This window comes from Etheostoma cragini, chromosome 12 (genome assembly GCF_013103735.1).
Source record: "Etheostoma cragini isolate CJK2018 chromosome 12, CSU_Ecrag_1.0, whole genome shotgun sequence".
NCBI lineage: Eukaryota > Metazoa > Chordata > Actinopteri > Perciformes > Percidae > Etheostoma > Etheostoma cragini.
In genome coordinates, this window is record NC_048418.1 from 12,773,438 (window position 1) to 12,789,034 (window position 15,597).

The following is a 15,597-nucleotide window of genomic DNA, read 5'->3' on the forward strand; positions in this document are numbered from 1 at the left end:
GTGACTGACGCCGACAGAAGACGTCTTCTTAATTATATGCTTAGATGATTGTAGAAAAAACAGAGACCCCTAGAGTTGGTCAGGGAACAGAAAATGCTGAAAGCATTTTTCTTATTGGAAATCCAACTTATCAAAAATCTGTGTTTAAAAAGAAATGAATAAAAAACTCCAAAAAGTCCCGGAAAAGGTCTAAACACTCACTTGTCTCGTACTTCTTAGTTTATTGTATACAACCAACTTTCAACTGTCTTTCTATTGATTTATTTTTTAGCTACGTTACAGTGTGGGATGGCAAAGTCCGTTGATCAGTCTGTCTGTCCACTGCTTTTCTACTGACTGAAGTAACAGGATCAATTGAATTCACTTTGGTGATCCCCTGACGTTTCCTCTGAGATTGAAGCAACGTCTTTACAGTGCTGACACGAAATACAAAAACATAAAATATAAGAATATAAAATATAAAATATAAAAAAATATAAAGTATAGGTAGTGCAGAGGAAAAAAAAGGGGGGGGACCTGGTGCACAGTCCTGACTGCAACTATATACATATATAAAATAGCTTTGTACACACATTGTGTTAAAATAGTTTAGTATTAACTGCAAATGAATAAATATTGTACTGTAATAATAATAATGGTAATAATAAATATAAGATGACTTGACAGAACAGTCTTGTAGAGAAATCAAAAAGCCCTCAAAACTGCACTAACAGAAATTTCCTGAGGACATTAAAAAAGAGATGAATTAAATGTTTGTGTCCGTAGAGAGATGCAGAGGAAAACCTCTCTTTCCTCCACCCACACTCTCTGAATACTGCAATGATGTAGCCAATCCTCCTTTCACACCCACATGATTATTCTGCTGTATTTAAATCCAAATGCCACTTATTTTCAAAAAAATCCTTTTCCCCAAAAAATGTTCAAGACATTGAAATGTGTCCAGAAGGGCTGTAATAAAAGATGTTTGTGCCGACTAACAGGACGCTATTTTCTGCCCCTCACCACAGTTATGAATGATGGAGCGGCCTCAAATAAATAGCATCCCTGTGGGTGTCACCTCTTATCGAGGAAGTCTGATTCATTGATCTGAGAGAGAGTGTAAAAGCGACGAGTGACAGGAGGAGGAAAACAGGAATTGAATATTAAACAAACAAACACAAACACACACACACACACACACACACACACACACACACAAACACACACACACACACACACACACACAGGCGGATTTATTGATTTTGATGAAGGTATCTAGACCAGTCAGACCAAGCTGGCCCAGAATTCTATTGGTGTCATTTTCGCAAGCAATTACCGAGGAATTGTTGATTCTTTCCTTCACTCCGATGCACGCACGCATGCACGCACACACGCACGCAATGCAAAAGCAAGACCAGTTGGTGAGCGGGGCTTTTTCTCTTCGAGCTACTCAACAAACTCTGATCTAACTATATTTCACATACTTTGCTAGCTAATTACAAAATGATATATAGAAAAATGAGAGATATCCTCTGTATAATCAGCAGACGTTTGTTGCAGGTAAAAACAAATCTTTCCTTTTCTTATAGTAAAAGGTTCTAGACAAATTTTCCTTCGTCCCACGCCTGTTTAAGTGGGTGGATTGTATTTGTGATCCCATCAAAGTGCGGTCAGTAAAGAACGTGAGCCCAGGATGTGAGTAACCCTTTAGCTGCTTCTTAACAATTAATTATCTCTTTTGAGATAAATATTCACTGGCTGGTTCTAAAAGTACACATTACCATTTAAAAAGCTTTAATTTCTTACAGTAATTGAGTCAATTGATCAGTAACCATAATTTTAGGATCAAACTCTTTTAAATGCAAGGCTGCGTTTTAAGTGTAATTAAGACATTTATTACACTAACTTTGTACAGAATGAATGTGCCACTAAGAGGCCATAGGCAGGTGAAAGATAGCAAGACAAATAATAGTAAGACAAAGTTATGTAAAGCCATTCAGTATGAAATTGATTGCTTTTGAAAATTGAAACCAAATCTTCACAAGTGTAACATTTAATAACAAAGTAAAAAAAGGTTTCTAGAGGTATGGTTAAAAACAGAAACTCCTGTAAATACCTTTCTCTTCCTTCAAGCTGAGACTTTGTGTAATGTCCAAACCAAATGGAATATTTTATGAAACTATATGTGTGTATCAGAGACTCATGTTCAGTGGCTTTATGCAAAAATTCAAATTTGTTTTTTAATCTTCTTACAAACCAATTTAGGAACTGTCACAATGCTGCAATATAATAATGTCACATGAGATCAAACTAGAACAATATTGAAGAAGGGAACAAAGTTCACTATATCTTCATTCTGCCCCAGCTGCAGCAGCTATCGATTTTTGTGTTGAGAGGCATTGTTGCCGGGCCTGTCCAGGCATAAAACGGGGGCTCTTAGAGGAGAATAAACAGTGATAATCCACGTTTAAGCAGCTTAATGTGAGGTGCTATACTCCTGGTGATTAATGTGTCTAGAAGGGCTCATCACTGCATATTGGGCCTCATTCAAACCATAAAATAACCCCCTTACACAGGAAGCTTTTTACACATTTTGTCTTAAAAGCGATCGAAATAGCTGTAGCCACACAAGAGCAGCATTTACGTAAGCCCATAGGCTGTATCTCTGAAAAGCAATGTTTAGTTGAAAATGTTTTGTCCTTGTTATTTGTAGAGCAAGGCCAAGCCTCAGTCTTCAGAGGATTGTTTTTGGTTACATTTTGCTCAGTCATCTTATACTTTCACATATATGATATCCCATTTTTTATCTAACGACATTACTCATTGAGTAGCCTCAGTATTTATAACTTGCATATCAGCAGAAAGTTATAAAGACGAGAAATTACTATGGCCATACTTTTAAAATGCATGTATTTTATATATTTAACATGCCTGTCACAGGCTATTTTCCATTCAGCTTAAACACTCCCAAAAAAACTCCAGGACACAGCTGCTTAATTTCCATGAAGTTTACTGGAAATTTTGTGAAACAAAAATACAATACAATTTACATTATAAATCAAACCCAAATGCACAGTATCAGTGTAAAGAGTACCGCTCAGCTTACATAGCAGTGGTGCCTATATGATAAACAATGAAGCTAGTAGAAACAACCAGCAGAAAAGCGATCCATAACGAAACAGACGACCGGTAGCGCGCACACATTCCTGTAGCTGATTACCGCATGGCAATTTTACATCCTGTTTCCCAACATGCACTAGTACTATGTTACTACGGTTACACAGATAAACAAACCACTGTACACTGCTGAAACAAAGTAGAAAACACATTTTCAAGCGGCCTGACGTTGACAGTCTTTAAAGAGCCCACATTGATTAACAGAATCAATCTTTGGAGTTCTGTAATGGGCCGAGAGAAAGTCTTTCTGGTTCCATCCTTGACAACTTCAATTTTGACCTTTTGGACTACTACATCTTCTCCTGGAAAGGTTTTTGTGATGATGCCCATTTTGTCTTCCAGGAGAACTATGTCTCCTTCTTGAAGATTCAGTCATTTTCCTTGCCACTTGTGCCAAAGCTGCAATGTTTTAAGGTATTCATGTTTTCACCTGTCCCAAAACATGTCTGCTAAGCCCTGAACCAGCTTCCACTCCTCTCTGATGAGATGCGTCTCCTCAAAACTTCCTCCTGTTGGAGGAAGAGGTGCAGAGTCATGGGCATTGCTGGGGTGAGGATGAGGGGCGATTCTGGATCTGAGGACACTGGGATGAGCGTTCTAGAATTCATGAATCGAAACTACCTCGGCCATGAGTGTGGTCAGAACCTTGTGTGTCTGCTGTGACCTCCGCTGCTCAAGCAGCATCCAGCCCAAAATATGCCATTGCCAATCATTCATTCCCCTGCATCACCCGTATGAGACAAGTGGGGCGGGTTAAATACCCAGGTGCAGCTCTGTGTGTCCAGGTCCTCTTCCACACTGTTGAAGCCTGGATTAGACTTGTCCATCTCCAGCTCACGAGAGGCATCAATGTAGTTAGTTCCACAGACAGAGCAGATCTGTTTTGTGGGGCCCTTGACTGCAAAAAACCTTCTCAAGGCGTTGATAAAGCTGCTGGTACTCACTGCTTCAATTACCTCCACGTGGACTGCCCTTGAACACATGCATGAGAACATCACAGCCCATTGTTTAAAATTAGAGATTCCTCCTCTTGTGCGGCGTGAGACGGTGTCCCATTGTCCAAAGACGTCGACACCTACGTTGGTGAAAGAAGGTGCTACCTGTAGCCGTTCTGCTGGCAGAGCAGCCATCTGCTGATGTGCGGTCTTTCCCCTTAACTTTCTACAAGTGATACATCAGTGAAGCAGACTACTGATGCAGCGTCACCACCTGGGTGTGCACTTCAGAGTCCGTGTCGTTGTCAATAAGGTTTTAAGTCTCTCGATGCTCAGATGAATGCAAAGATGCATCATGGAGTCAAGTCGTGCTGCTAAGCAAGGCTGGTGTCACAGTTCTCGTCCTAATATCAGCTGGGTTGAGGTGCTTTGGGGGATGTACTTCACCTTGAATGAGGCCACGGCTGCTATTGCTTTGAGTGATGCGTCTGCAAAGATACAGAGTTCTCTCCTTAGAGCACCTGCGGGGGAGAAGGATGTACAAGGGTGTGGTATCTGGAGTCGTTCTAAGTCTTGGAGTGACCATCTAGTCCACCCACTCTCCATGTTTTTGAGAAGAGGTGAATCCCAGTCCTCTGCTTGGGTGGGGAGTTCCCTGAGTATCAGTCTACCATGAACCGTGATCGGTGCGAGGAACCCTTGAGGATTGTAGAGGCTATTTAGTTTTAGTTTCAGTTTAGAGTACTCCTCTGCTAGTGAACGATCTTCGATTTGAAACATGAAGGTGTCTGTGCGCATGTTCCAGAACAATCCAAGGCTACGTTGGATGGGCAGATCATCAACAAAGAGATCTAGGCTGTTGATATCTTTGGCGCGATCGTCAGATGGAAATGCTTCAATGACTGCTGGTCGGTTTGAAGCAATTTTGTGCAGCCTAAGGTTAGAAGCTGAAAGCATCTTCTGCACACACAATACAATGCCCTCGTGCATGACAATAACTTCTGGCATTAATCTTTTTAACATCCTGTTATAACTGAAATGTTTCATCAGTCATAGGAAAAATGTTTCTCTTTGTCCCTCTGCAAGGTGGTCATAAAAATACCTGATTTACTATAAGACTAGTATTATTGCTTTTTTTTCTGCCTTCATGCTCACATTTATTTTTGTTGTATAAATAGCAGCAACAGTACTAGTAGTAATAGTAGTAGTTTTGGGAATTGCTCAAAAACGTGCAAGACTTCTCATTCATCATTGGATAATGATTAAAATATCTAGAACGTAATTCCAGCTAAACCGGACAGGATAAAAGCAGATAATGCGGAGAAAAAAAGGACAGAAGAATCATAATAAACTGCTTTTAGACATCACTGATGTTTAGTAACCTTAATGCTCTTGTTTCATTATATTTCTCTGTAGCTAACTCTAATTATAAGGACAGATTATTGACAGTGTGCCCTTTGCAGAGCCACATACTCATAATTCTGTAAAACGGAGATGAAAAAGTTGGAAAGAAACATCTGAACTGTGTAGATAGGAGACAAAAACAGCGTGACTGATCCAAGTTTGGACAATGATGCAGTACCTCTGTGGGTTGGGCTCGTTGTGTTTGTCTCTCTCGTGTTTAATCATTCTGTAGCGGCCAATGCGAACGTCTGGCCTGGAGACCTTCATTCCATTCAGAGTGATCCTGCAACACACACACACACACACACAATATCTGTTAGAGAGAGACAGGGAACAACACAAAGGGATAGAGAAGAAATAAAAGAGGCAGAATATAAGAAGCACGGCAAAAAAATAAGAAGGGGGAGGAGAGGAGGTTGCTTCTTTTTTTTAAATCAATTGATTTTTCATTTGGTGCATAAAATGTCAGAAAATAGAGAAACATGGCAATAACTAGCCCAAGGTGATAGGGCTGCTTCAAATGTCGATTTTCATTTTTGAATTACTCTGCCAATTATTTTTCTAATTAACTTTAGAATAATTTACTCTTCATAATGTAAGAAAATTGGAAAAAGAAAAAGAAAATGCCTGTTACAAATATATCTTTAAATGGCTTGTGTTGTCCAACCAACAGTCTAAAAAAGAAAAGATTAGTTTACTGTCAAATAACACAAAAAAATACAAATTGTTTCAATTTAGATTTTTGCCTAAAAACATTAGTGTAAACTTAAATTAGTGGTGGCATACCTGAATAGAGTCAGCTCATTCAAGTAAACACACAGGTCTTTAAGGGTTTGCCCTAGTGCATATGAGAATTTCCCTAAACACAGCCAATTGCAAATAGTGTTGCACACCAACAAATCAAGAACAACTCTGATCACAGACGTTTATAACACCAAGAGAAACACATTGTTCCACTTCAGGAGTTGTGCACTTACAAGGACATGAGCTGGGGAATAGGACATGGATTTACAGTGTGTTTCAGTTTAAACAAAGCACAAGATCAAAACAACGAGACACTGTGGCAACGTCGTATTACTACTTAGGAGGGCAAATCTGCACAGAGATGTAAATCTTAAGCGACAACACATACAAACATCAGATCTGTTTCACATAAATCCCAAGTAAAACCCAGGGGTTGACTGAGGCGTTGATATTCATACCTCCGATGATTTAAAGGATTATGTATGTGTGTACTGAATTCTTCTTTTGTTGCAATACTCTGATTCGTGCAGTCTCTGTGTCTTACAAAGCATCCATGCCTGATATTGCCCATCAACAATTGCTCGCTTGTCTGCTCCACACTTCCTATGCTTCTTCTAGTCTCCGAACTCCTTACCACCTCCCTCCTCTGCCCTCTTTTGCCCTTTCCCCCTCTCTCTTCTTTTCAAATCTTCACCTACCCTTATTACCACCTGCCCATTTGTTTTTTTTCTTTATTTCTTTCACTTTCTCCTCTTTTATTCCCCATTTTTCACCTCCTCTCAATCCCACTTCTCTTCTAATGATAAGAACTTTGGACAGAACCATGCCACTGTAGATAATTCCCCCTGCTTCCTTTGTTTATGCTAGGCTAAGCCCCCACGGCTTCTGCTCTAAACTTAACAGACAGGCTGTTAGCAAGGAAGCGAAAGAAATTAAATTTCCCAACATTACAAATCATAGCTTTAAAAGGTGTTGGTAGGACACATTTTTGAACTTTGGACAGAAGCCAGGCTAGTTCCCCAGACTTTATGCTATGCTAAGCTCACCAACTAATAGCTCTAGCTCCATATTAACTGAACAGACATGAAAGTGGTATCAAGCCTTATTTTTTTTAACTTCTGACAAAGCCATACTATTTAATTTCCCCCTGCCTCAAGTCTTTATTCTAAGCTTAGTTAACTGACTGCTGGATCTAGCGCCAGATTTACTGTACAGGCATGAGAGTGGTGTCAACCTTCTCCCAGTAACAAAGCAAATATGTGTATATCCCGAAGTGTCAAACTGTTTCTCCAGTCAGCTTTAAAGGTAATGGTATAGGCATATTTTTGGACGGAGCCATGCGAGCTGTTTCCATTCCTTATGCCTCTAGTATTTACTTTATTTATTGGTCTAACTCTTTCTCTGCATTGTCCTGTCTCCTCTATCTCTTTTCAGATCCCCTCTTTACTCACCTCTTCTTCTTCCTCCTCTCCTCTGTTCTTTTAACCTCTATTTCCCCTCATTGTTTTTCTCTTCACGGCTTGTTTCTTTTCACTTTCCTCCTCTACTTTATTCTCCTCTACCCTTCACCTTTCATTTTCTCCTCTCTTCTTTGTTACAAACCGGCGAGATGTAGAATGTAGCCATGTGCCATCAAAAGCCCATCAACCCGTAAGAGGCAAAATCCAAACTCCATAAAAACAACCCTCCCATAAATAAATCCATCACAAAACTAAATAACACATCTTTGCTTCTCTCTCTCTCTCTCTCTCTATCTCTCTCTTTCTCGCTCTTGTCTCAGTGACTTTGCTTACTTGGCACATGCATTGAAGATTGCCTTTGCCAGTGTCTGTCCATGCATTTGCATAATTTAGAGATTTCTTATGGTGCAAATAATGTGAGAGTAAGCAAGCCAGCCTTCTCTTGCTTAGCTTTTCAGTGCAGCTAGCTTAGTTATACATTATGCACAGTTCTGCATCTTTAAAATAATCTCCTTTGTGGCTCTTGCCCTGCAGAGTGTGTGAGGCTCAACTGTGGTGATATTTGTGAGAAATGTGAATCTCAACATATAATTTTTTATATTGTGAGATTCAACTGTAAGATATTTTAGAGCAGATCAACAATTAGTTTTATTGTATGCTGTAAAGAACTATTTTTTGTTGGCTGTTTTTTGACATTAGATGAGACTTGGGGATTGGTGGAAGAACATATTCAGATCCTAATAAAATAATGAATGACGCTTTCAGCGTTACATACATTCTAGATCAGAAGAAATACGATGATTTGCAAAACCAATAGTGCCAAGCATTGACATAAAACCAACACAGAGGTGACTGGTGGATTGTAATTTGTTTGTGCAATCCACTTAGCAATTTATTTAGGTCTTATTTCAAATATTTGCATATTTCCACTATGCTTTTTTTATTGTGCTCCCTGATTATGTCATGGATAACAAGCAGCATGTATGTGTATATGTCTTGGTGGACTGTAGCAACTGAACTGCCCTTCAGGGATAAATAAAGCTATCTGTATTTGTATCTGTATCAGTGTATCTGTGTCAATTATTAACTCACTAAGAAAATGTTAAGTGCCCAGAAGGTATGGAAAATCATGAGTCAAAGTCTGCAGATGGCATTATCAGTGGTCATTCTCTGGCCGCAATGATGATGTAGAGACGCTCAGAATGCAGCTGTAAAAGATCCGGAAACACTGACCAATCAGAGCAGATTTGGGGGCTTTAAGAGACAGGTGCTAAAACGGAGCGTATCAGAGGGTACAAAAAAATGTTTTTTGAACATTAAAGCCTTTAAACATGTTTGAGTAGAAACCCCAAATATTTGATTGAACCTGAATATGAGCATGCTATGTCGCTTTAAGTCACAGAAGAAATGTGAATCACAGTGACCCACACTATTAATAACAATATGCTGATTAAGGAATAAACCAAATCAATAATCTGTGTGGCAAAATGATTAGTGGTCAACTTGAGTGTGACGCTTAAAGCCTGCTCAGTGTTGTCAAACATTGGGAATCAAACACATAATCATCAGAGAAAATGGACGCAGATTCCTGGCTTCACAAACATAAGTTGATCGGAGTGTGTACGCTTCTGTAAAATATCATCAGAGCTTCTTTGAAATCTGTATCTTCTGCTACGTCGTTGAATCTCAGCTTGCAAAAATCCTCTTTGAAAGTGTTGTAAAATGCTTGATATCCATCTCTTATCCTGTCAGTATGAGACTTTGCATGATCAAATGCTGGTCCAAGATTATATATTTTATATATTATAATATTAATATAATATTAGAAACATCAATGGACGCTTGAATACATAAATTAAGCTGAGGGTTGTTGTGTCTAATAGGGTTTGTTTGGTTTCAGAGGAACATTGTTTGCTTTCTGAAAAGAAACATCCACTACAGCTGTGACCTTGTAAAGTAGTGTGCTTTTGTGAATGCATATGTGTGTGTTTTAATGAGTTATGAAGTAACCAATCAACTGGCTTCTCTTCATTCTTGTAGACAAGACAGAATTGTGTCCTTGACCAAAACAAAACTTCAGCTGAAGCCCCCCAGTGCAGTCATAATTCTTCACTACTCTGACAGGCAGTAGGCAGTAACATGGCATGACAGCGTAGTGGGAATATTATGTAAGGGACAGGAGGACACTGAGGATACAGTAGAGCTTCAGGATGGAAAGCCTCAGCGTTCCCATGTGTGATGTATATAATCCTGAGCCAACGAATTCAACAACCACCTCTACTGAACCGCAGCAGGTGGGTGGCTCCCTTTAAGCATTTTATGACTTTTTTTTGGAGTCAAGTAAATACAACTGGGAGCAGTAGGGTAAAATAGATGGAGACAGAAGTAGACCACACTGTTTTTTAGAGACTGGGTCAGTGTGGTATACTGTACAATGTATATTGCTGTTGCTATATATATATATATATATATATATATATATATATATATATATATATATATATATATATATATATATATATATATATATATATATATATATATATATATATATAAACACTATATGGACGGCTATTTCATTCAGATTGAGCTGTTACTCTGGTCATAAGTGGAATAAAAGGCTTCACCCCTGGAGTGAATCCATTTAACAGTATGGTCCACTTTACTAACGGAGGCACCTTATCCATTTAAAAAGCTGTGGACTGTCCAGCACTTCTCCCCCCTTAGAAAATTATCTGCCCACTAACATGATCTACCATGAAACAATTCATTAGCAGCCCGAGAAAGAGGACTATGTGTGTGTGCAAGACCATGGCTTTGTCTCAAACCGCCTACCTGCACACTTCAAACACTTTGTTTAAAGTCTCTAGTGCAGATAACGCAAATGCACTCACAGTACCCAGTTGATCCCCCAAAAACGGTCAAAAACTTCAGCGTGGAACAATAGACCCTACTCACACTTAACTGGCGCCATCTTGACTACAAAGCGGAAAGGGGAGGGTCCAGGGAAGTCGACCGGCAGCTGCTTGGACGAACGTGTCACGTGGGTCTGGCTTCTTCCGGATTTAAAAACAGAGCATAATGGCGGCCAGATGGCGGCTCATTTGGAATACGATCTCAAATTTTACAAAAATAGTTCACTGAAACGTGTTTTCTGAAAACATTTTAAGCAAGAAATAGGCCCTCCAGTTGTTGAATCTGATTGTTTTTTGATCAACAAAAGGTCACTTTAATAGATTTTTGTCAGATTTTGAGAAGTGGCGAGCCGAGCCGACCGCTCATCATTTCCCGTAAGTGTTTTAGTATAAGCGTTCCTTTTAGTATAAACTGACCATCGTAAGTGTGCACATTAGCAGTGTACTAACGGATGTATGCAGAATGAGACACAGCCCATTATTATAGCAGTTCGGACTCTGGTCAGGACAAACACACACACACACGCACGCACGCACGCACGCACACACACACACACACACACACACACACACACACACACACACACACACACACACACACACACACACACACACACACACACACACACACACACACACACACACAAAATGGGCCTATTAGATTGGACTAATCAGGAATTTCTCCAGTTCTCCTCTTCTATTCCCACCAGTGGAGTTAATTGCATTAGAGCAATGGAGTGGAGGAGAATTGGGAGTTAAGTCTGATGTCCTGCCTCAGTTCCCTCTGCCTGCAGAAATGAGATGGCAGAAGAGGAGGAGGAGTGGGTGGTGATGTGTAGATGGCTGGATGATGCACAGCAGAGAGAACCTTATAGAGGAGTAAGGTGTGGGTGTGAACAGGAGAAAAGATTTTCTTATATCAGCAGAAACACATCTGGGTGCTGCATGAGCGGGAAATTTTAAAACGGCCTTTTGCCTTTTTCATAGACAAACTGAAATAAAATATTTTATATCGGAAAAGATGCTTTTTTTTTTAGACATAAGCAGGGCTGACAAATCAGTCAGTCTGAAAGCTAATAAAAAAAACCTCTTAGAGGGCAATTATATTTATGAAGTAAAGTGAAAAAAATACTCCTTTCTGTGTTGTTGTTTTCTTTCTCAGGATAAAGTGTGACTTAAAGAGGACTATTTTAGACTCTTCACTTTTTGTGCAAAATTTTAAGTTTTGATGCCGTTAAAATTTGAGGAGATTATGATATGATTAAAAGGCTGTAACCCCCTTTAAAAGCAACTCAAACCCATCTGTCTGTACTTGCCTTTTTTGGTGTGGTATTTATTGTTATGTGTGTTGGTTTCATTTTATTTTGTATTGTAAAACTGTGATGTCTGATCTTGAAAGGTGCTCTTTAAATACATGTAGTTACTGTATTTACTATATACGGATTTAGGCTGGAAATGATATTCTTGCTGCTGCTGTTCTGCTGCTTGTGGGACACAACCAAAATATTTCACAACACAAAGGTTTTGTCACTGCAATACAAAGATTTTGCAGAAGAATGTAGAAGTACTGTATGTCTATTTATTTTATTTTAATTATTTGTGTCCATGTCCTGTATAAAATCATTAACATATGTCTTAAAAGTCTGAGTCCTTAAAATAATACTCAAATTAAACTGCAACAGTGTAAGGCCACTTACTGACTTTCACATTATAAAGATTTGTGTCTGTATACAGCAGGCAGCCTATTTTTTCTGCAAATAAAAAAGTGAATGTGAGGACTTTTGGTCAGTTTCTACTCCCCTGCTTCCTTGCATGTGGATTTCCTGTACCAGCGCTGCTGACGGTGGCTGCTCCGCCCGACTATACCTTCAGCTCAATGCTTCATTTCTCTCAACCTCTCCCTCCCTCTGTCTTCCTACTCCCTCTAGTCTCCACTCCACTCCCTGTGCTTCTCATTTTCTTCCTAAGCAACTTCCACCTTTTCCATCCCTCACTCGCCTCTCTGTAGTTGAGGTTTATATTAGTGCATTTCACATTATTGTGCCCCATGAAACAATTCCAAAGGGGGTACAAGAGAGAAAGACAAAGTTGTATCTATCCAGTTTTCAAACTCAAAACATTTCTAGCCCTCGCTAATGTAGGAAAGTTATAAAATAAAAGTACACATGTTCAGATCACTGGATAGGTTACATGCGGTTGTAAAAGAAATTAAGAGTCCCACAGAGCCTCAGATCTGTATTCTTATTCCTCTGTAACACATGTATGTGTTATAAGATTCAAAATTGGCATCAGATATATATTGGGGTTTAAAAAAATAGAGCTTTTGATACACTGGACACATACTGATTTACATTTTCAAGAAGGCCCTACATTAATTGGCTGGAAGTATTCCACTGCACCCCTCCCTTGCAACAAGTCCTCTAAATGAACACAATACTTTGTTTTAACAGCTCTTCAGAACAACACTTGGGGATTGGGACTTTGACTTGGCACAGGCATCCTGCCTCTGAGCCTTTGCAAGATTTTAAAACAATGATGAGTGAGGATGTGCGGAGCACCACCTTTGTGCTTCAACAGCCTTTAAGTAACATGTCTGACGGCAAGATCCAACCCAGGGCAAGACGACTTCGGTTACTCCATTATAACCTATTTTTAAGCTAATGGACTTTTAAAAAAAACACACAGGATGCTCATTCAGGCCCATTAAGATATCAACTTATTAATGATGTACACCAGCCACAATGCCAGTGGTAGACTGATATATTATAATAAAAATGTGCCAGTTTACTCTCTTTTTACCCAGGGGGGCCTTGTTTGTTCTCTATGCCGAGCCTTGTGGGTGCTTGCGTTCACTTCTCTGGGAAGCATGGTAGAAAAAAGGGACGTTAATGGAAGCTGGGACTGAACTAATGCTTGTTACAATTAAATGGTTGAATCAGACGAGATTGCATGACGGCCCAGTGTGGCAAAACCTTTGTACCCTTTAGTAGTGAGACCACATTAAAAAAGTGACTTTTGATGCAGGCCTGAAAAAACAATAAATAATGGCCTGTTCACAGTAGGCAATTTAAAATTTCCAAAACGCATGTCCCTTGTTACCCTTGTTACCCTGCGATCCCTCCTTTCCATTCCAAGAAAGACTGCAGGCGCAGAGGGTTGTTTTTGAACATTGTATGTAAGTCTAGTCTGCCTGACTTATTGATCAAACATTAGGAATTTCTTTCTGTTTTTTTACTTAACCATATACTCAAAATAAGACAGTTTTGAATAGGTACTCACAACAGCAGTAGAGAGAAAAGAGTGTGTGCACTAGAACAATGTCAATGTTCCCAGAACATGATTTACTGTAAGATGGCTTCTTTTGGTATTTGTATGTAAGTAACCAAACACACAGAAACAAGAAAAATCCTGTTTGATTAAACAAAGGCAAACAAGAACCCAAAAATGTATCGAGGCAAGATAGAGCATAAAAAAAAAGATGAGATTTGAAACACTCTGCAGCGTTTGCTGACCTGACCAAAGGGTGGAGACTTCCACAGCCTGGAGGTGCGATTGAACTTATCAAAGGCTTGGAATTCTCAAAGTGTTAAGTCCAAAATATCCTGACTCTAACACCATTGTCAAGGCTTCACAGAAAAACGTGCAGTCCTTGTGCTGCCACTTGTCTGCGTGATGCTGGCTCAGGCTCTGTTGAAAGCCACCGCTGGGAGGTTAAGGAGGAAGAGGGAAAGGCCAAAGAAGAAAGAGAGGGAGCACTGAAATAAAAGAGAGAGAGTGTAAACGAGTGAGTGAGTGAGTGAGTGCGTGTGTGTGTGCGTGTGTTGAACGGTGGTCTGCCATGAAAGGCCTTGGGACAGGCTTTGCTCAAGGCTACTGCTGCATGTTCAGAGAGGGTGAGAGGATGGTTAGAGAGAACACCCTTGGCCTCTCTCCCTCTTTCCCTGTATAACAATATCCACCAACTTTTCCGACAGGGGTGGAAGCGGTGCAAGTGGCACTGGCAGTTGTGTAAGTGGCATGTGTCCTCTTTCCCACAGGCTTGGGACACACTGAGCAGCAGGGACAACTTGTTCCCCCCAGGCATGCATTAAGCTAGCAGAACCCATTTCAGGCAGTGGCCGTATCAGGGTCTGTGGCATCAACACGAGCATAAAAAAGGAAATTGCTGGAGGGAAGCAAAAGATGGAAACAGAAAAAGATATAAGGAGAGTTAAAGGGGCAGAGGAGAGGAGAATGTAGAGGGAGGGAGGGTTGCTGAAGTAGAGAGTAATAGAGCAATTTGGTCATTTAGTTGATGCTCCTTTTTTCAAGAGTAGCTTTCAAAGACAGAGCCGATTGAGTGTCGCGTTGCCTCAAGGATTCTCTCGATTGGACACCAAGCTGACGGCCACATCGGCTGCTTGCACAGTTCAAACCCTGTGAACTTTGCTACCTTTTAACAACCAAGAAAAAAAATAAGGGCAGATTTAACAAGTATACTCTAATAAACACTGCTGTTCTTTTATCTCTCCATCCCCGTACCCACCCCTCTACTGAGCCCTGAGAGATTGAGCCTGCTACCCTGTTAGTTCACTCAGCTGGAGACTCCATCCGCTCCAATGCACGCTACAGCTTTCATTGATAGAATTTTTTTTCAGCATCTGATCACATCAAAATGATGCTTAAATTTAAACAGAAATAAACCAGCCTACTTATAAATAGCTAGCATGCTAGTTTTGACTAAATAACACTTAAGAAAGAAGTATTAAAAAACTTAAGATTTTGACCTGATGATGGCACTAGATCAATGGTCATGTGACCATATGATTATGATTCATCCGGAGCGGGACATTAATGATTGTCCCAAATTTCAAGGTACTGCACCCAAATGTAGTTTAGATATTTTACCCAAAACCACACATGGTGGTGCTACAGGAAAAGTCAGAGGATCCTAGCCTGACAAGCCAGACCCACATCAAGGTGTTGGGTCTGGGAACTCACCAT

The 15,597-nt window shown here is 39.9% G+C and overlaps 1 protein-coding gene across 1 annotated transcript in view; it reads right to left on the reverse strand.

The window, feature by feature from the left end:
* b4galt2 (UDP-Gal:betaGlcNAc beta 1,4- galactosyltransferase, polypeptide 2) overlaps positions 1–15,597 on the reverse strand; it is a 142,618-nt gene that overhangs the window by 6,026 nt on the left and 120,995 nt on the right. Inside the window, exon 7 of the mRNA XM_034887810.1 lies at positions 5,674–5,778. Coding sequence (XP_034743701.1) covers positions 5,674–5,778 — 105 coding nt within the window. The remainder of the gene's footprint in view (positions 1–5,673; positions 5,779–15,597) is intronic.